The sequence below is a fragment of the Halictus rubicundus genome, chromosome 8, assembly GCF_050948215.1.
Source record: "Halictus rubicundus isolate RS-2024b chromosome 8, iyHalRubi1_principal, whole genome shotgun sequence".
In the NCBI taxonomy this organism is placed as follows: Eukaryota; Metazoa; Arthropoda; class Insecta; order Hymenoptera; family Halictidae; genus Halictus; species Halictus rubicundus.
This window is the reverse complement of record NC_135156.1, coordinates 18,170,114-18,190,433: the sequence shown is the minus strand read 5'-3', so window position 1 is coordinate 18,190,433 and position 20,320 is coordinate 18,170,114. Positions and strand designations below refer to the sequence as shown.

General features: G+C 35.4%; 4 protein-coding genes and 2 long non-coding RNA genes across 14 annotated transcripts; 3 read left to right on the top strand and 3 right to left on the bottom strand.

Annotated features, from left to right (window-relative positions):
• The first annotated feature begins 169 nt into the window (after window positions 1-169).
• On the top strand, window positions 170-20,031 carry LOC143356725 (uncharacterized). The gene is made up of 2 exons (XR_013082724.1): window positions 170-291; window positions 19,885-20,031. It is a non-coding gene; the product is annotated as an uncharacterized LOC143356725 (long non-coding RNA).
• On the bottom strand, window positions 1,195-5,295 carry Cbp80 (nuclear cap-binding protein subunit 1). 2 transcript variants are annotated; one of them, XM_076791976.1, is made up of 11 exons: window positions 4,932-5,288; window positions 4,335-4,803; window positions 3,759-4,253; window positions 3,503-3,674; window positions 3,227-3,432; window positions 2,991-3,094; window positions 2,656-2,891; window positions 2,412-2,590; window positions 2,068-2,323; window positions 1,870-1,983; window positions 1,195-1,786 (listed from the first exon to the last, which is right to left on the bottom strand). In XM_076791976.1, exons 1-11 carry the CDS (start codon window positions 4,969-4,971, stop codon window positions 1,673-1,675), a joined length of 2,385 nt encoding a protein of 794 aa, XP_076648091.1. In that variant the 5' UTR covers window positions 4,972-5,288; the 3' UTR covers window positions 1,195-1,672. The 2 variants fall into 2 exon arrangements, with proteins under 2 accessions (XP_076648091.1, XP_076648092.1); XM_076791977.1 differs by lacking the exons at window positions 1,195-1,786; window positions 1,870-1,983 and having other exon boundaries at window positions 2,184-2,323; window positions 2,388-2,590; window positions 4,932-5,295.
• On the top strand, window positions 5,976-8,092 carry LOC143356838 (uncharacterized). The gene is made up of 2 exons (XR_013082739.1): window positions 5,976-6,518; window positions 7,163-8,092. It is a non-coding gene; the product is annotated as an uncharacterized LOC143356838 (long non-coding RNA).
• LOC143356136 (replication protein A 14 kDa subunit) lies at window positions 8,634-9,546 on the top strand. Its single transcript, XM_076791574.1, has 3 exons — window positions 8,634-8,820; window positions 9,063-9,249; window positions 9,329-9,546. Exons 1-3 carry the CDS (start codon window positions 8,740-8,742, stop codon window positions 9,415-9,417), a joined length of 357 nt encoding a protein of 118 aa, XP_076647689.1. The 5' UTR covers window positions 8,634-8,739; the 3' UTR covers window positions 9,418-9,546.
• On the bottom strand, window positions 9,475-13,754 carry Mio (GATOR complex protein mio). 3 transcript variants are annotated; one of them, XM_076791572.1, is made up of 15 exons: window positions 13,400-13,754; window positions 13,081-13,278; window positions 12,694-12,993; window positions 12,379-12,606; window positions 12,100-12,261; window positions 11,834-12,015; window positions 11,615-11,748; window positions 11,420-11,530; window positions 10,983-11,346; window positions 10,768-10,906; window positions 10,553-10,691; window positions 10,273-10,480; window positions 9,822-10,033; window positions 9,672-9,744; window positions 9,475-9,614 (listed from the first exon to the last, which is right to left on the bottom strand). In XM_076791572.1, the coding sequence occupies exons 1-15, from the start codon at window positions 13,518-13,520 to the stop codon at window positions 9,609-9,611; spliced, it is 2,577 nt and encodes an 858-aa protein (XP_076647687.1). In that variant the 5' UTR covers window positions 13,521-13,754; the 3' UTR covers window positions 9,475-9,608. The 3 variants fall into 3 exon arrangements, with proteins under 3 accessions (XP_076647687.1, XP_076647686.1, XP_076647688.1); XM_076791571.1 differs by lacking the exon at window positions 9,475-9,614 and having other exon boundaries at window positions 9,618-9,744; XM_076791573.1 differs by lacking the exons at window positions 9,475-9,614; window positions 13,400-13,754 and having other exon boundaries at window positions 9,618-9,744; window positions 13,055-13,168.
• Window positions 15,641-19,605, bottom strand: Rala (Ras-like protein A). 6 transcript variants are annotated; one of them, XR_013082657.1, is made up of 7 exons: window positions 19,239-19,260; window positions 18,243-18,361; window positions 17,947-18,155; window positions 17,700-17,874; window positions 17,101-17,217; window positions 16,880-16,930; window positions 15,641-16,361 (listed from the first exon to the last, which is right to left on the bottom strand). XR_013082657.1 is itself a non-coding variant. In XM_076791985.1 (6 exons), exons 2-5 carry the CDS (start codon window positions 18,345-18,347, stop codon window positions 17,101-17,103), a joined length of 606 nt encoding a protein of 201 aa, XP_076648100.1. In that variant the 5' UTR covers window positions 18,348-18,361; window positions 19,370-19,605; the 3' UTR covers window positions 15,641-16,361. The 6 variants fall into 6 exon arrangements, 5 of the variants coding, with proteins under 5 accessions (XP_076648100.1, XP_076648098.1, XP_076648102.1 ...); XM_076791985.1 differs by lacking the exons at window positions 16,880-16,930; window positions 19,239-19,260 and adding an exon at window positions 19,370-19,605; XM_076791983.1 differs by lacking the exon at window positions 16,880-16,930.
• Window positions 20,032-20,320: the final 289 nt, after the last annotated feature.

Sequence of the window (20,320 nt, the reverse complement as noted above, 5' to 3'; positions counted from 1 at the left end):
ATTCAACGACGGCAACGAGTTACTCTGTATACTCATTCGTCTCGTGTTACGTTAAAACGAACGATTACCACAGAGGAAATGAGAGTGCTCACGCCCGGGATTTTAGTGTCCCCGTTATAGTGCTGCCCTCTAATCTAATTTTTAGCCTGGACCAGAACCTGCATCTATGTAGGCTCTGATCCAGCCTAAAAGATGATGCCGGTTCTAATACAGGCTAAAAAGATAATGCAGGTTCTGGTCCAGGCTGAAAAGTTGATGCAGGTTCTGTTCCAGGCTAAAAAGTTGATGCAGGTTCTGTTCCAGGCTAAAAAGATGACGAGGTTCTGTTCCAGGCTAAAAAGATGATGTAGGAAAAGTGGGGACTCTGCTATCTATATACTTACGAGCACCGGTAAGTATGTTCAACAAAACCGCAAGCCACAATAGGTCAGAAAATACTTCGCCTGCGAGTACGCGAGATCTCAATAGGTAGCCACGTCGGTATACTGCATCGATTCCGACGAGCGTGCGTACAAGTATAAGGGAGATAAGAAAGTGTCTACCGGAAGGGAAAAATTGTTCGGGCGCTATATGATAATCATACATGTAAACGTACATACAGTTTAAATTTACATAGAAATTTGCACGAGTGTGAAATTTGTTTGATTTCACTGAGAGAAACGAGCACGGCCTGTCAAAATTACAGTACAATAATGCAGCCTGTTAGCCTATTAGGCAAAGGATTGAATCAGTAGTTGGTGGCGAGTGAAATCAGATGATAATTCAGCCGTGAATCGCTTTCGAAATACTTCGGACTTTGGACAGCAGTAATCGTCGCCGACTCATTTGCCGAGCGGGTTGCTTCGAACTCTAACGAACCGATTACGTTATACGTTAATTTTATTTGCTTCTTGCTCCGTCTTCCTCTCCTCCTCTGGACAGAGACTTTCAAACTCCAGCGAAGACGTATAGTATAATGCGTAAGGATCGACATTCGTTCAGGAAACGGGTCAACGTGAACTTTACGCTAAAGAGGCTGAATAATACTCCAATAATACTTCTAATATTTGACAGTGTTCTTGTCAACGCTGTGAGCGAAGGTGAAGACAGCCAATGAACGATTAAAAGGAGTCAAGTATTCAGAGAGTTGTCTCGAGTATTTATCGAATAAGCTTCTATTACTAGGCATTGCCTAGTCAATACACCGATAATGTATAATATATAATGTATAGTAATAAAATCAAATGGTACAGCATGTGACCTCCAAACTTCTATTTACACTATGTTTTATTATTATGACGTTAACTTTACTTGGGAAACGTCCAGATATTGTTTGCGGATAGTATGCTTGCACAAAATCGAATAAATGTGTTTTATCGATATTTACATCACGACGAAATAAATCGCAATATAAAACCGTGAAAATTTACACATAATATTATATGTGACTCGTCGCGTGATTATGAAAAAAGATTCTCGTTCCATCAGTTATCAAGCCAACTGTAACGCCGATAATATGACCTTCTTTTACCTTGATTTAAACGCTAATATAATATAGTTAACATAATAATGTACCATAGAACATAATGCGTACCGTAAAATACGACCGTGACCCCTGGTAGAAGTCGCAAGTTTTCAACTTACATGTTACATTAAAGACCGGAACGGCTGAAAGCGGTCGAGAAACCAACATTCACGCTCGAAGAGAAACAAACTGGTGGAACACATCGAGAATATGCGGATCCAGATCCGGCGTAAATAGCAGAGTCTCTAAAGTCGACGAATACTTTTGAACTTGTTCGTGATGCTGAAACAGAAAAGAAATGCACCAATTGATACGGCGATAGCTATCTTGTTAAATAGTATTAATTATCGAGCACCATGTCTTACGGTTAAAAACACTTGCTGTAACCTTCCTATCGTCCACTTGTACCAATGGGTATTATAATCTATGCCATCGGTATCGCAACGCACCAGATGCTCGGACAAAATCATTATAAAACGCTGAAGAATCAACAAATTAACATCGTTAATTTCGTATGTTTTCGAACCAATAAAAAAAGGCATAAAGGTATTTATGATTTATACTTGAAAAATGATAAGGAACAGATTTTTCTGATCAGCCTGCGCCGCCTCTAGTTTCTCTTCCATTCTCTCTACAACATCCTCCGACGGTTTTTCTTTGTTTCTATCCTTATTGTTGTCATCATCCTCGGAGGATGAACCCGATCTGCTTTCCGCTCGTCTCAATTTTTCCCTTGCCTCGGCCAGTTCCGTGCTCAACTTGGTCACATGTTTGTTCTTCTTTCGGATCGTCAAGTGAAGTATTTCCCAAATGTACAGCCTGACGAATTGCGATTAGTACCGTTAGTTTGAACTCGTTAAATATTATTTCAGCCGAATATTACCGCTGCTAGAAATTTCGTAAGTACTTGGTAAACTCGGGTGCCATTTCTTTCGAAAATATCCAGTTGGCAATTGCACTGCATTCGATGATGCCAGTCTTTAACAATTTATCGGTCAAAACCGCCATTATCTGGTAATGATTCTTCCATAATGCGTACATATTTCTTAAAATACATATTTGCGCCTCTTCGGTCTCTGCAAGTACCTAGACAGATGAAAACGTTTACTCTATCTTTCTCTGTTTCGATTCGATTTGACTCGACGTTTTACCTTAAATACATAATGGAATTTTCCTATAGCTGCGAAGCTATGACTGAAACTCTTTGATCCTAGATTCAATAAAGTCTGCACAAAAACATCGATTTTCAACGGACTAAAATTATTTGTCTCTTCGTTTTCTCTAGGACCTGGCAAAGTGTTCAACACGTTCAATACTTCCTCCGGTGTACACTTCCGTCTAATAGAAACAACTAATTCGTGAGCCGCTGCTGTGCCAGGGAGGGAGCCTGGAACAAATTGAAATGTATACCATGGCGTCTTCGAACCAGATGATATCCAGATTACTTGGACCAGACCATAACTTTGCGATAAAGTAATATACTCACTGGCTCCTTCGGAGGTATACTTGTAAATAGGCTCTGGTGGTGGCGGAATCAAGTCAGCATACGATTCTGGCATCATATCTCGTATTCTCTGATAGTATGATAATCTAAACATATATGTACATCTGTTTATTATTTTAATGTGCAATAAATTTTCGTAATAATTAGATTTAATACCACTGAACAGTCTCTGGCAGCTTGTTTTTGACTACTATTAATTTATGAGAAAAATATTGTACCGTAAAGCTTTAAGAAGCACCTCGCGAATGAACTTTGGTCGCGGGTGTTCCGGATCGCGTTGTAAACATGAGTCCCAATCCTCCCACGACCAGCGAAACTGAAAGTTACTTAAATGGTATGCGAACCACCACACAAACCGATCGAAGGCAGTAGCGGCCATGCTATCTATGCGACGAAATAAAATCTCCGTCGCTTGCGCCAACACCTATAATAAATAACGAATGAAAATTATATAAAATTAGTCTTTCATTTCTTAAACCTTCAAAATTTCTCACTTGTGGCATAGTGGATGGTTGTAGCTTGCAGAGTTCGATCAAAATCGATCCGTAACAAATTTCTAAATTTTTCGGTGCTGGTAGTCTGAACAACTCACCAAATATAACTTCCACAATGCAGTAGTCTAATGGTATTTTTGCTTTGTATGGGAAATTCAATAGTTGTGCTGCGCTATAATATACACATGTATTTCTATTATATGTATATCGATACTAATGGAATATTGTGGAACAACAGACAACAAAATACACTCACCAATCTTTTCTCTCGAAAAAATAATTATTGATAATTTGTCTCAAGTGCTCCTCTATGAGGAATCTTTCTATAGCATGACTACCAGGCAATAAAGGGCCTTCGGCTGGACAATCTGTGTAGTCGAACATCCGAAAAACTACTGTAGGTAAAGGATAAGAATAAGATTCATGATGAGGCGGTGGCATTATCGTTGGTAAATTATGTTGCAACGCTTCGCACAGTATCGAATCAAATGCTAGATAAGGTCTAGGTATATGTTTTTCCGCCCAATTGTCTTGTCGAAGTTTTCGCACTTGAGCCCACAAACAATCCAAATACTCTTCCTGAGGATGCGGCGTATCGCTCGACCAAACTCTCAAAGTTGGTTGGTGCTTCTTGCTTCGTTTGTTTAAAAATATTTCTATCGTCACCATCAAATGATCTAATTCTTGCTCTTTTTTCTCGTATAACTCCCGTCCGACCCAAGGTAATGTCGATAGTACAGCATACACATACCTATCAGGCACAATTAAAATGGTTCAATTTCAAATCAAAATATTACCTATTTTCTTGCCAAGTAACCATCTTTTTACCTACCAATCACGTCTTACTTGAGGCACACCATCTTCGTTAGCGGCGTCTAACATGTTATCAAACAACTGCATCAAAGACCCACAAGATAAAACATGGCAGTTTACTAGATCAGCCAGAAATCTTAGCGAGTATCTAGCTACGTCCCATTTGCAAGCCTTCAACGCATCCTTAAAATTCTTCACCATGTAATCAACAAATTCCCCGCCAAAATTGAAGTTTTTTGCATTTAGCAATCCAACAAGAGTAGTGTATATTGTACATTTCTCTGGCATTCTGATCGCGCATTCTGTCAAGATTCTAAGTATTTTACTACGAAATAATCCAAGATCGGCTTCCAATACAGAAGCCAAACCTTCGAGATTACTTTCCAAAGACGACGTAGACTTCTCTCCGACCCTTAAAATGAGAGATTCGAGTCGATCTTCTATCTCTTGATTCTCGGATACCCTTCTACGTTTCTTGTATGCGCGTTCTAGAAAAGTTTCTATTATTAAGAAAGGTATGAAATAGGTCGATCGACAAAATAATAGTCAACAATTCATCCGATATCGAAGCTATAAACCTGTATCGAAATATTACAAATGAAATGCATGAGTTTACCGTATCCATCGTCTTCTTCGTGAACCCTTCTGCGACTCATTTTTCAAACATCAAATATATACCGATAAATTTGTATAATCGTCCAAACGCCCGTTATAGTGCCACACTTATACTCAGGGATGCCAGATGCAGGGATAACATGGCGGCTTACGGACAACGGTGACGTAGGTTGTAGGTAGTATAGAAAGTAGTAGCAGAGAGGAAATGAGAGTGCTCACGCTCGGGGTTTTAGTGTCCCCACTTTTCCTGCATCATCTTTTTAGCCTGGAACAGAACCTGCATCATCTTTTTAGCCTGGAACAGAACCTGCATCAACTTTTTAGCCTGGACCAGAACCTGCATCATCTTTTTAGCCTGTATTAGAACCGGCATCATCTATTAGGCTGGATCAGAGCCTACATAGATGCAGGTTCTGGTCCAGGCTAAAAAGATGATGCAGGTTCTGGTCCAGGCTAAACATTAGACTAGGGGGCAGCACTATACCGGGGATGTGGCGGTTGTAGATAATGTAGATTTCTGTATCGATTAATTTGTTTATATTTAGTAGTTAACATTTATTTTGTTTTTGGTTTCCTACCAACAAAATGATTAACATAACAAATTGCAACAGATTAAAATAAATACTGAAAGAGATAACACGTCTTTTATTTGGAGAAATATATTACACTCCTACAATTTAGCGACCCCTAAGCCCTCCCCTTAGACCTCGGGAAGTCGAGTATTGCAACTTCAGGAAGTAGTAATCCGCGACGATGGCTCATTCATTACGTCAGGAAATAAGTATTAGTGTGCGCAACTTGCTATTGGTACAGTAATGATAAACACACACTAAATTTTAGTCGCAGTAAAGTAAAATTCTGTATAAAATAGGGTACCTTGATCACCCTGCAAAATTTTTAAAAATTGTTATGATTTGATTTTTAATTATTCCGGTGCTTTCCCGCCAATATCACTGCCCCACTACCTTTTCCTCATAAAATAGATACGTTATTGTTTTGGGCGCACATGCGCAAAAAAAGTTGGATGACCATTGGATCTCACCACTGTTTCAGGGTGTTTCAGGGGTTTTCAGGGGTTTCCAACCACTCCCAGCACTTCTGTAATATCAACTGATTTTAGAATAGAACCGGATAATAGTTTACTTTTCAGTAGTTATTTTTCTTTCTAGTTTCTTGAAATATTTAGGACGTTATTTGCTTTTCCGAGTCTAAGAAAATGTTTAAAACACCTGTATCAACCTTACAAGAAGGCCTTATGAAAAGTGGCAGCTCTCTACCTGTGTACACAGAAGTTTCTTTTTCAATTGGACCTCAAACAACCGAATTTGTTATTTGTGTTACCTGTGATAAGTATACGGCGAAAGGCTCTGGAACTACTAAGAAAGAGGCTAAACAGAATGCAGCAAAAGCAATGATAGAGTTGTTGGCTTCGTTAAATTTCTCGTATTTTTCAGCGTTGAAGCTTCCAACAGAGCAAAAGGCCTTAGAACATAACTTACAAAGTTCTATAAATTTATCAGATTCTTCTTCAAGTTCTTTACCCACATGTTCAGAAGATATATTTACAAATTACGTGGGATCTTTAATGGTAAGCACATTTTGAAATGTTATTGACATTATCAATGTCATTGCTAACAGATATTAGTTATATTTACTATGAATGTAAAGAAAATGTATTTCTTTAATTTATTATTTGGCGGTATATTTTCTATGTAGTGACAGTGGAGTAGAGAATGTTCCAGGCTGTAGATAGAGAGGGAGAGAGAGAGAGAGAGAGAGAAAGAGAGAGAGAGAAAAGACAGATGAAATGTTTTGTAGAGTCGTGGGGGAAAATCAGTAAAAGGTTGTGTCGAAACGTTAACCTCAGTAATAAAGAATCGTTGGTAAAAGTTGGTACGTTGCTCTGAAAAGGAGATTTTAATTTGGTTTACCTGAAAAGGAGAAACGACAATTAAAGATTATTCTCCAAGTGACAATTCCCTTTTACCAACGATTCTTTATTACTTAGGTTAACGTTTTGACACAACCTTTTACTGTTTTCGCCCACGACTTTACAAAACTTTCCATCTGTCTTTCCTATCTCTATCTCTCTCTCTCTCTCTCTCTCTCTCTCTCTCTCTCTCTCTCTCATCTACCATCTGGAACGTTCTCTACTCCATTGTCACTTGAAGATATACCGCCAAATAATAAATTAAAGAAATACATTTTCTTTACACGAATATAACTTTACAGGAATACTGTGTCAAAAATAGAATGCCCGATCCCTGTTTTGATGTTGTTTCCATCACTGGAGCATCTCATAATCTTACATTTACAATGAGTTGTACTATTGGCTCTGTGAGCAAACAAGCGTCTGCAACTACAAAGAAAGCTGCCAAACAAAATGCAGCCAAAGAAATCTTGCAACATTTAGAAGTCAATACAAACTGCAACAGCACAGATATTGACGAAACAAGTGAAATAACAGAGGAATTTATGAATCTAAAGTTGGATTTACCCAGTAGTACAAATGGTCAAGAAATTGAAGACGTTTACACCAAATTAAAGAATAAACCTATTAAATCCGTAAAACATATAAGGATGAAGGAGTATCATATTATATTAGCTAACATGTTTAAACATACTTTCAAAATGCAAATGCATTATTTGAAGAGTCTGTATCGAAAGGAGGAATATTGCACAAGAAACGTAACCGAAATAAAAGCCATTATTGAAGACAGTTTGAACGCATCCATAAAAATGATGAATATTAGATCGCAAAAATATGATCGATGTATAGTTGGAGTCAAGTTAACAACTGTCCCTTTTGTGGTTCAATTTGGTATAGATAAAACTTTTGTGCTGGCAGAGAGGAAAGCCTTGAATAAACTAATTGGATATATAATGGTGTTCAGCATTTGAGGTATTTTTATAATACATTTTGATAAATAATTAATCTCTCCTTTTTTTTCGTGTATTCCAGAAGAGTAAACAGAATCGCGGAATGTTAAGGGAGAAAACGTTACTATAAAATGTAATAAGTTTTCTATGCAATAATTGAATGAATGATGTAATCAAATTTGAATTCTCATTGTCAGTAAGATTGGTTCAAAACTAAATATCGTGAACATAGCTGTCTTGAAACGTAAGAAGGTACGACTTGTATAAAACTCTGAAAAAGAATGACTAATGGCAAGCGGTGTAAAAAAAAGGGAAACCCGAGAAACAAAAAGGAAGGAGAAAAAAGAAGAAATATAAAAGAAAGGAAGGCAGACAGAAAGGTGCATTTCTACAGGCAACCGATAGAAAAGAGAGGGCGTACTCTCGTGAGCACTCTCATTTCCTCTCTGGTATATAGTTTTTTTAATTTTTTATTTTTCCTTTATTTAGGCTAAGTTTTCATGTATTTATTTACTATTTATACTATTTTGTAACAGAGTAATGTATATGTCTTGTACAATTAAATATAAAGAAATTTTTTACTATTCGTAACCATTAATTTATTCATTATTCCTCATTATTTCCTTACTTTATGCGATGTAACTCGTATAGTGCTGCCCCCTAGTCTAATTTTTAGCTTCGATCAGAACCTGCATCATCTTTTTAGCCTGTATTAGAATCTGCATCATCATTTTAGCCTGGATCAGCACTCTCATTTCCTCTCTGTAGATACGTTACCGTTTTGGGCGCGCATGCGCAAGAAAATCTGACCGAAATCTCATTACTGTGACAGTATCTATGTATGATATGCATGTATACAGTTACAAGCAGTTAGAACGTTAGAAGTTAAGAAAACTAAATAGTATTTACATTGATAAACAACCTGAAAAATGTTGAAAAAACGTATCGACGGGCGACGTTTAGCGCAAAATGTCGGAGAACAAGTAATATTACTTGGAACTGTGGGAAAAGTAAGACTTATACGATATGTAACCGGTAATATTAGGTTGAATCAAAAATAATTATTGTTTTCATTTTTTAAATCCACGTCACTGCAGAATATTCAATAATAAACATTCGTCAAATTCGGGTTCCTGATTTTTAATAGACTTAATAATTGTAATTCGATTTAACCGACCGCGTTGTTATCGTTAGTTACTTACGATTTAACCCAATATAACGATTTATTGCTATCCATTGTAATCAATTATAGAAATCTTCGAACGGTAAAAATATAGAAATAAGAACGACCGATGGTGTCCAAGTTAATGTGACTTTGCCAGAGCCAATCGATGGAAATGCAGAAGGATACATAGAACTGCATGGCACATTACATTCAAAGTCTACAATGGCGTGTAGCAACTATATATTATTTCCACCTAGTTTGACAGAGAAATTTGGTAAGACCAGATATTCAAGTTCTCTTTCTTTCCTATCTACCATTTCAATTTGATCGTAACATAAAATATTTGATTATAGACGCTGATCAGTATAACGAATTGATGGTTATATTAAACGTACTGGGACCAGGAAAATGGAGAATGTCTGAAGAGGACACAGGAATATAAATAAGAATCGTCAACAGTGAATATTTTGTAAAGTTTTTATAAGAATATACTTAGTGTCTGTATGGTATTATTTTGAATAAAGTTATTTTTTCATAATGAAATTAAATGGTTATGTTATATAGTAGACAATGCCAGTCGTTGTTCTTTTCATATATTAAGTTTAATCTATTGAACCTTCCAAAATAACAACCTTAAAACTAAAATAGAGCTGTTAATGTTATTTAATGTTCTGGAAATCTTTATACAATACTCACTCCTATTTTACACGACGCGTCCAAGGAGAAACATCTACAAGTACAGGATGTTACCGGACATTCAGAATGTTGGCTGTTTTAAAAAGATCCAAATGTAGTATAGATCAGACAATATTGTGAAATACAATGAAAATACTGTGATCGTATTACCGAAACCAATGTGTAATATGGTCAGCATGACCGCCGTGTCTGCACGATTGGCACCATGTGAACCAATTATTAAACTCTGTTAATTTGTTATCGCATTCTTCGTTTCTGTTTGCACTAGATGTAGTCATTTGTAGTCCGCTTACGGTGCCCATATGCATTAAACATATTGCACACCTTGGTAATGGTTTTCGACAGTTTGGACACGAAGACATCTAAATGGAAAAAGAAAAATACACAGAAAAATATTGAAAGAAAACAAAGATTTTGCACGTTTTGTAATCGTGTATTAACTGATTATTTAAAATTTGAGTAGACTATGAGAAATTACTATTTGCATTTACTTATATTACTCGTAAAACGTCCAAAATCTTTGCTTTTTCATTTCAAGTATCAAGAGCTTGTCAATTGTACAATTGTACATAGATTAGAATATTAAACCAAAATATATTACCTTCAACTTATTGGGCGTACTACCTAATCTACCAAAAGGTCCTCTTGCTCTACTTAAACCTTGCATAAACGCAGATATACTTTTACCACAAAAGTTACAAGAAACATATATTTGTTGCGGAGGTGTTTCATTGGTTGAAGATCGCATCGCAATATCAAAATGTGCCCTTTGAGTCCACATTTTCCACGCATTTAAAAGATTTCTATAGCTACGTTTGAACACCAATTAATTTTGCTTTTCATCTAGAATATCTTCGGCAATCATTTTGAACTTTTAATACCTAGTTATCCATACTTGAACTTGAGTTTCCTGAAGTAATTTTGGTGTAAACGCTCTAATAGCTATGAGACTGCAACTTTGAACGTCGCCGGTAATTTCTAAATACCGATTTAACAAGTGTATACCTTCTGGACTTGCACCTGAACACATAATTACATATAGTATACATATAACAAGTGAACATTGCAGAAATTATCGAGTAGAAAATGATCGAACCTGTTAAAAGAAAACCAGATAAATTTCCCTCGTCGGTTAACTTTTGTGTTAATCTTTTTAAATATTCGTTTAACTTGTTATCTGATAAAAACATGAGTGCAAAGGCTACCCTGTCTTCAACTGCCATACCATTTTCATTCTAAAAAAAAACAGACTGCATTCTAAATGATCATTCCCCTTAAGGGACGTGAAACAAATAATTCACGTTTTCTTACCAAAACGTTTTCATAGGAATCGTCCGCCGTTAGAAAAGCAAAAGTTGCTCTTAAATAAGGATCCGAAAGTTGAGATCTGCATTTTAAACATGATTCTCTCCACATGCTATTTCTATCTTCGGAAAACCCGGATAAAGCCATGGCAACGATATTCAGATTTGTCGACATCGACATTTTACTGGCCCCACGATTTAAAATTTCTATGGCTTGTCTCAAACATAAATTAAATACGGCTATCGCGGCTGCTCTTGGGTATTCTCCCTCCCTTTCCAACCTTTCTAAAAACAAATTGTCGTAAAGAGTATTGGTATCTTTGTCGAACCTCCAACCGCATAAAAGTAATCCTTTATCTCTATCCGTAGACCTGCAATACGATATATGTATAATAGATATGAATTTATGTGAATTTCGACATATCACCATTTCGGTGATTATACCTGTAAATTTTTGCTGTGTGGTTGGATCCTATATCCGACCAAGGACAATACGTCAATTCTGATTTTAAGGTGCCATTAGTCCCTTGTTGGCCATCTAATTTCAAAACTGTTCTATGTAATATCAATGAATATTAATTTCTTCTATCTTTACAACAGAATCTTCAAAATTCTAAATTAAAGAAATCTTTGATTTACCTGACACCTGGATGTTTGTTGTCTGGGCTAGGTATGGTACCATCTTCGACCAAATAACGGCTCAAGTACAACCATTGCCACAAGTTCTTTAGGGTATCGTTCTCAGCTAATTCACCGTTCTGAGCCAGTTCTGGCTGTAAATGTATGTATAAACATGTAGGTATACATATGTATACGTGAATTTACAAACGAGATCAATTCAAATCTCCCTTCACTTACAAGTAATCCATATTCCGAAGCTGCACGTGTTTTAGTTAAAATCGAAATGTCGTCCAGAGCTTTGTAAATGTTATCGTTATTGCATATGTATTTAAAAGATTTCGATGCATGATTCCATGCCAGGTGAGATCTTGTGGACCAGTTTACCGTAATCCTCTCGCAAACCGTATAATCCGTCAGTCCTTCAAAAACCATGAACAAACGTTAATGAATTTTGTTCAATTATTCTTGTAATTCGAGGGTAGTACTAAGCCTATAGACAAAACCTTGTTGCGATATAGCCAGCAATCTGTTCACATGGGTCGGGTGCCATGAAAAACTTATAGGATTATGCCAAGGAGGTGCAACAGTTCTTTCTAATGCTCCAGGTTCAGTATCTTCTCCTCCGCCGATACCACAGTGTTGAATGTCAAATAAATGTAACGTAACTGCGATCAAAACAATACTAAATGTCGTAGAACTATTATTGCTAATTTGTTTCTGTGAGTGTGCGTACGTATGTGTGTATAATGAAACACATTATTATAAAAAGTTGTGTCTTGTACCTGAATCTTTTTGTAGAACACCCAGAAGATTGTGTCTAGTTGGACACCATAAAACTTTAGTAACTTGTCTACCTTGCAACAAAGTTAAAACAGGTTTCTCGAAGCATCTAGTATCCCAAATAGTTATTTGATTATCCACACTTGAGACTAAGTGATAATTATTGTGAGGATTAACGGACACATTATAAACTGCTTTTGTTGCCGTTGTATTTATTACCTTTGCAGAATCTAGTATAACAAAGATTAATAAGCAATAGAACTTCTTTATCGAATAAAGAAAGAGTATGTAATCCTATGAACTCTTTTATTTAATACCTCTAAAGTCAATGATTTTCAATTGCTTATTGTTTGCACCTACGACCATGCATCTCTGTTCGTGTTTGAACCAAGCAGCAGAATGTATAGTTTCAGAAACGCTAACTTCTGCGATAGGTCTTATAGAGTCTGTTTGCACCATAGTGTGATGGTGCACCCTTTCAGAACCTTGTAATCCTTTGTTTACATCCCATAATAAAATGGAATGTTCTTTACTATGTTTATCCAAACCAGATACAATTAAGTTCGTATCTATGGGATTCCAAGCAACAGTGTTGCATTGTCTTGCATGTTTTGGAACTGTAATAATTTATCAATGTAAAAAACATATATATATATATATATATACACACACACCTACACAAAATCATGCTACAAACAATTTACCCAATTCTTTCCCTGTAAGACCTTGCGAATCAAATACTGTTGGTCCAAAAGTAGTTAATACCACTTTTCCATTTGCTTGTCCCACAGCTAACAAAATATCAGGTTCTGGCTGCGGATATATATCAATGCATTTAACGTAATGATGATTTGTGTTTGTAGCAAGTAAATGAGCTACCGTAGAATCAGAAATCTTGGTATCTATTGACAAAACATACATATATATATATATATTAATAACAGTTTCTTCGCTCAATAATCTCTTTGTTACAAATAAAATAGTTTTATTTTCAATAACATATAACGTACAACATATACTTACACAGTTGTCTAATATTATCTTTGACCTGTGTAACCTCGTACAGGCAGATTTCAGTGCCCCAGGTAATGAATTTATTCGCATGAATAGGAGACCATTGTACATCGAGTTTGACGCTACTCATTTTATTCTAGCTCTATAGAATTTGATTAAAACCAATACAGTGCATTTGTTTCCAATCTAGGATAAGTAGAACATTATTAAATGAAGTCTCCACCGATATCTGTTCATCATCACAGTGACAGATAACCTCGCATAAACATCCTTGTTCATTCAAAGATCTCATTTAAATGCACCCAACCATGCATCATACAGATTACAGATACAACATTACAACGATACAATACAACCTACATCAAAAACGGAATATCAAAAGCGAAAAATCTGTCAGAATCTACATATGTAAGGCCAATGAATCTCCAATACCTTGGATCTATATATATATACATGCGAACACTATTATTGTTACCGCTGTGTCAAGTTGATATCTCTATCCTTTGTGTTTGCCTTCTAGAAGAAAGACAACGAGGAGATCGAAGAATTGCGATAAATTGAATATGTTGAAAAGAGCGGTGAAATTTGAAAGGAAATATGGTACAGCGATGTAAACAATATTACTTTCAAAATTATACACAAAGTATTCCGTGTACCGGCATGAAAGAATTATATATAAAGAATTAATTATATTATATAAGTATTTTACAATCGAGCCAAATAGAAGTACATACTTACATACTGTACGGTGGTACCTCTTTCCCTCTTTCAATATCATATATGTATATGATATTCGATATATGCGTATGTATAATGAAAAATAAGGACTACAGTGTTTTCGGTTGTATTAGAACAACTACTTTTCTACATTTATTCAATTCTGTGCAATAGGTAAATTAATAAGACATAACAATTAATAAATATTTCTTACAATTTCGTTGAATCGATTCAAAACCAGTAATACATATAATTAATACTTGAAAGTATTTAGTGCAAAAGACGCATGAAATATTTCCATCTGATATACATATATATAATATATACATACATATATATGCATATCTATATTACACATTTTATTAAAAAGTAACTATAAACACGTGGTCAAATAGTTGACTATAGTGCGTGTAATTACATAAAAAACGATTCAATTTATTACAAAGCAATAACTCGAGTATACATACTTGCAAATATTTTCCAGTATTGTAACATACAAATATTTATAGGATGAAATATGGTTGAATCTATACGTATCGATAAAATTGCTTTAAAGAATTCTATTAGAATATCAATCTCAGTTCGTTAACATGTGAATACTGAAAAGGCACAATAAATTTCAATAGTATAAAAATATGAAAAGTGAAACTCGCAGAGGATATTACTTATCATCTAATAAACTAGTACTAATAAATACATTTCCAAACCATAATCATCCCGTAACATTTGAATGCTTAATAAATTGTAATATATACGCGTATATACATATATGTATATATTATATTATATTATATATATATATATATATTGTAAAATAAATATATCGTGTAAAGCTGTATATATATATATATATATATATAAATATAATATCAAGACACTCTTATTGTATTTTTGCATAAATAAATGCACCTCATAGAGGCTCAAGTCTTTTCAGAAAAATTCATTAATCATGCGATCAGTCTATTGAAGTTTATTCATTCGTAGATCCGGTGCTTTGTGTTTAACTGTGTTCTTAATTTGTTCTAGAAATATTACACGAAGCCTTGCAAAATAAATGAACATCTCAAGTACTCGCATGTACATTTAAGAATCTTTCAATCTATAGCGTAATTAAGAAAAATCAAACTTAACGAGCCTTTTGAATTGCGTCCAACGAAGATTACGTCTTTATAAGCAACATATCTAAACCGTTTTGCACGGTTTTCTTACAAATCCTGCGATTTTATAGACGTCTGAATTTCTTCGTTCAAGACACAACGGCATCTTAATTGTAGAGAAGTGACAAATTCCTTTCTGCGTTTGTACGCACGTTCACGCACTGTATACATAACGAGACTTGTGGATTACAACAATTAACGGAGAAGCAAATTTAAAATGAATTGCCATACATTTTCATTACTTTACAGTTTACAGTACCGCGATTCTCCTAACATGAAACAGATAATTGAAACAACTCGAAATCGGTAAGCTTTATTAGTAAATATTTAAGAGTGCTGAAATTGTTCAAGGTTACAAATAAACGTACAAAACGTATTAGTGAAGATATAGTACTTTTATTTGCAGATAAAGTTAATTACAGCACGCTCATAATGTTTTGTAACTTTTTATCAAGTAATCTTTTTTAGTGGTCATGGAATATATCGCGCGGAACGTACGCATACATTCTCTGTTCTGAATAAATTAAATCTTCACTTTCTGCGAATGTTAGTTTCAATGATTGTACATATTTCAGCACTCTAATTGATGGTGTATGAAAATTAAAAAAAAATGTCACCGTTGTACAAAGTACATTTGTGCTCTATCAGAAACTTTTTTTAGACTCTGTATTACAGCAAAATCTATGTTGTAAGTCGGTAACGATGAATGTGTTTGTGAATAGCGGTGCACCATTGATGAATCAGTTGCTTTACGAAAAGAACAAAAAAAAAGAGTTGAAATATTCGAACTCTTAATAGAATATAAATACGAATAGTTTGTGAAACTTGACCTGTTCTCAACGCAAATGTTAAACCTGTTCAATGTCGTTTCACTGTAAAGTGTTAAAAAACTTCCATGTATATATATACATATGTCATTTCTCTTACTCAGGTTTTCATAATTAGGAGTTGAACGTTCCGTTACAGAAACTATACACATTGTTTTATGTTCGTTAGAGCAAACGGCAGCAGTTTCTTTTCTTCTTACGTTCGTTTCCGTCCCCTTGATTTTCCTGTGCTTTGCGTGCGACAATTGCACGCATTAAGTCAAAGAATACCTGTAATATGATAAACAAGGATCGTCGGTCTTCGATATACGTTTTAATCTACCTACGTAATATGAAATTAATTCAATATAATATGTTAGATTATTACCTAATCAATTTTAAACATCAGTGTTTGGTGCTAAAACTAAACTTTCTGTTTTTGTTATTCATTCGACTACTACTGATTAATGTAATTTACTACTATAATTAGTGAAATACTCATACCCAACAAATAGAAATGGACAGAAACGGGATGTACAGTATTTGCATTGCTAGAATAAACATGCGTAACAGCAGGCTGTATTTCCTATATATTTTGGAACAAAGATCGTAATATCATTCCAGAAGTTTCATATTCTAAATCGAATATCTAATATCGAATATCAAAAACAAAAATAGATAGTCATTCTGTGCTTTTACAACTGGGTACATTGAAATAAGGTGATACATGCATAAACAGTATTTCAGGCATAAGCAAGTGTCAATCTGGCAAGCGATATATAATAAATCTCCTTTTCTTTTGTACGTGCCTGTACGATACTCTTGCAGAAGGTTGATACTTCTGGTATAATTGTTACCTGCTAAAAATGATACCCGTACATATTCACTGATATCTCCAAAAACGAAAAAAAAAGTGAATAAATGAATAAATAAAGGAAATTGAAACAATACTGTATTTATAGGAATTCTAATTATCGTCCAGTTGTTCATTATAAAGGATTAAAAAACAGTGCTTAAAAAAACGTCAAACCTATAGAATAATGCACTTCTTTTTCTTCCTCTTCGCTCGGTCTTTTCCACGACCGTTACTTGCCGATTTGTCTTCGATCTTGCGCGAACTTATTTCACGCATCAAATCGAAAAATACCTGGAAATGTGCAATCGATGCTGTTTCAAAGCTTCAAGGCTCGGAAAAGGTGCTTTACCGATCAATAGAAATATGCAATGTGTACACGTGTACTCGGTGCTTGTACAATACGATCTCACAAAGTGATATTCACGTGAATAAGCTACATAACATATGCACAGAAAAAGAAACAAAATATGTATAATAAATTGCAAAATTAAGCTGTATAAACATTTATCTCATGCAGTTTCTTTGTGTTCTAAAGCCTATGGCAATAACGAATCAATATAGTAAAGGAATTACCAACGATACGTATTATGTTACACACTTTTTATCTTAGATTCGATATTGCATAGTAACTATCTCGCCTATTAATAAGATACTGTTGTAAGTATTAATTACTGTATCGAATAAAACTGTTTCCTACGGTACATCCCTATCGTTTATGCTACTGGTAAATATATCAAAATAAAAGAATGCGACAGAGCGTAATTATCCATTACCTTATCCACATTTTCCTTTGTTTTTGCACTTGTTTCTACATATGGTACACCCCATTGTTGCGCTCTTGCTTGAGCTTCAGCTAGGCTCACCTTCCTTTTCTCTTGTAAATCGCTTTTATTTCCCACCAACAGAAATGGAATGTTCTCGTCGTTTTTTACTCTGAGGATCTGTTCTCTGTGCATACACAATCACATGTTTTACTAGTGTGCATAGATATTTCCGTACATCTACATTGTTCTTATTTACCTGAACTCCTGAGTAGCCTGAAAACTATCGTCTTCTGTAATAGAGAAGACACAAAGGAATCCTTCGCCGCTTCGAAAATAATTATCACGAATTGCTGCATAATCTTCTTGACCCGCAGTATCTAAAATATCTATTTGTACTTCTTCTGCATCTAATACAACTTTTTTTCTATAGGAATCTGCTTTTGTGGGTTCGTAATCCTGTACAAACTGACAGAAACAACCAGAGAAAGATATTAATACTTTCATTGTCATGACGTCCATTTCTTTTTTATAATTATTAAACACTCTGTGTACCTCATCATACATAAATTGTAATGTAAGAGCAGACTTTCCAACACCTCCACTCCCAACCATTATAACTTTATGCATTGCTGGGGTGCTGCCTGGCTTCTTTGACATGTTACTAAAATTATCTGAAAAGAAATGATTGTATTGAATTAAATTAAATTAGACGAAATTAAATGAAACTATTCAATTGAATAAGAAACACAAATTTACAGTTAAAGGAGAAGAACGAGCATTAGTACAAATGTTTCCCTCAGTTCTTTGAACCATAAATTTTCTTAGAAATTAGCTTTAGCGAAGGAAGTTGAGAAAGGCAGGATGTGAAACTACTGTTGTCAGCGTGAGAAATCTAAAAACAAGGTCAGGAATATATATTTACATATATTGTATTGCCGTTTATAACTCGGCACAACTCGTCTCGTAGAAAGATATTCGGTTCATTAATTTCTCATCACAAATGACAGTTATCAAAATAACCATCGACTATGATCGATAAATATACATATGTATACGATAAACGATCGTGTGTATCTTTACCGATCGCTTTGAAATCCTAATTTTCAGACAAGAAAAACGTATTAAAGAATGGAAGTGTCAAGAAAGTAGTTGATTATATAGTCACTTTTTACTAGAAAAATTAGAGAATGGAAATGAAATAATACGTACTATGTACACAAAGGTTAACACAATACACTACCGTAAAATGAAATTGTCCTTATTGGAAGACTATCGATAGATACGATCGAAACGACACCGAATGAGTAGTTTTCTGACAGACAAAGTAGTACGTTTGACTTCTCTGTTTTTTTTTTTTTTTTGTTGATACAGGTACCTACATGTACTTATGTTACATTACACAGCCCGAGATACGAGCATAAGAATCGTTGAAACGGAACTCGCGGAAACTGTGTATACCGCAACGACGAAGAGAAAGTCAACATCTGTGTCATATTACATTTGTAAACAGTAACAAATAGAACAATAAAAGAACATCTGAACACGTACGGATGACAAGTAATGAAAAAGGCGGTGCCACACGCCCAGTTTCAACAAACAATCTTTTTGATGTCGACATATATTCTATACACAAATATATATTTGCGTTAACGATCGACGAATCTGAATGGAATAAATACCTTCGAGAATCGCGTGTACCGAAAACTATGATATTCTTCCTACAAAGTCAGTCGTCGAGCTTTATGTACTTGGTTGTAACGCGACTGATAGTACCGATAATTAACTACTGCTACACTGTTACACTGCCATGCTATGCTACATACACAAGAGATGGTACTACGTGCACTCTACCGGCATCTTTCTGTACCGTGATACGTGACACCGCACCGGCCCGGCCCGGCCCGGCTCGGCCAGACTATACAGTCAGAGAGGAAACGAGAGTGCTCACTCCCGGGATTTCAGTGTCCCCGGAATAGGGCTGCCATCTAGTCTAATTTTTAGCCTGGACCAGAACCTGCATCATCTTTTTAGCCTGGACCAGAACCTGCATCATTTTACCTGCATCATTAGCAGCGAATTCCAAATAATGCCAGAGTGGATGCTGCTTCTATGTTAAAAGAGGCTCTTCTATGTAGGCTCCGATCCAGCCTAAAAGATGATGCAGGTTCTAATACAGGCTAAAAAGATGATGCAGGTTCTGTTCCAGGCTAAAAAGATGATGCAGGTTCTGTTCCAGGCTAAAAAGATGATGCAGGTTCTGTTCCAGGCTAAAAAGATGATGCAGAAAAGTGGGGACACCAAAACCCCGAGCGTGAGCACTCTCATTTCCTCTCTGATATAGCGACTAGCGATTGTACAGTGTTTCCTCTGTAGTGTCGCAATTCGGAGACCCCCTATAACGTTCTTTATGCATCCCTACCGTCTGATTGCACAATCAATCACGAAACTCTAACGATTTGCCAGCCAATCAGAACCAACGTAAAATAATCTTTTTGCTTTGAAACGTCCCGCCTGTGCCTTCGACTTTGAAGCCTCGCGACTTTACGGGGAATCTTAATTGTCAAATTACTTTTGTTACGTTTAATAGTCCACCTTAAGTATAAATATCTATATATTATTAACATATATAG

Bases quoted from the DNA above. Each gene is read 5' to 3' on its own strand.
- Rala (XM_076791985.1), bottom strand. From the start codon at position 18,347: ATGTCAAAGAAGCCAGGCAGCACCCCAGCAATGCATAAAGTTATAATG. The intron at 18,156-18,242 runs GTACACAGAGTG...TGTTTCTGTCAG, and splicing joins TACAATTTATGTATGATGAG to TTTGTACAGGATTACGAACC. The intron at 17,875-17,946 runs GTAAATAAGAAC...GTGTATGCACAG, and splicing joins CAGGCTACTCAGGAGTTCAG to AGAACAGATCCTCAGAGTAA.
- Mio (XM_076791571.1), bottom strand. From the start codon at position 13,520: ATGAGTAGCGTCAAACTCGATGTACAATGGTCTCCTATTCATGCGAAT. The intron at 10,692-10,767 runs GTTCGATCATTT...TTATGTGTTCAG, and splicing joins ATCTGGTTTTCTTTTAACAG to GTGCAAGTCCAGAAGGTATA. The intron at 10,481-10,552 runs GTATTAAAAGTT...GTTCAAACGTAG, and splicing joins GTTCAAGTATGGATAACTAG to CTATAGAAATCTTTTAAATG.
- Cbp80 (XM_076791976.1), bottom strand. From the start codon at position 4,971: ATGAGTCGCAGAAGGGTTCACGAAGAAGACGATGGATACG. The intron at 3,433-3,502 runs GTGAGAAATTTT...TATTTATTATAG, and splicing joins AACCATCCACTATGCCACAA to GTGTTGGCGCAAGCGACGGA. The intron at 2,324-2,411 runs GTACTTACGAAA...GCAATTCGTCAG, and splicing joins ATGGCACCCGAGTTTACCAA to GCTGTACATTTGGGAAATAC.
- LOC143356136 (XM_076791574.1), top strand. From the start codon at position 8,740: ATGTTGAAAAAACGTATCGACGGGCGACGTTTAGCGCAAAATGTCGGA. The intron at 8,821-9,062 runs GTAAGACTTATA...AATCAATTATAG, and splicing joins TACTTGGAACTGTGGGAAAA to AAATCTTCGAACGGTAAAAA. The intron at 9,250-9,328 runs GTAAGACCAGAT...ATTTGATTATAG, and splicing joins TAGTTTGACAGAGAAATTTG to ACGCTGATCAGTATAACGAA.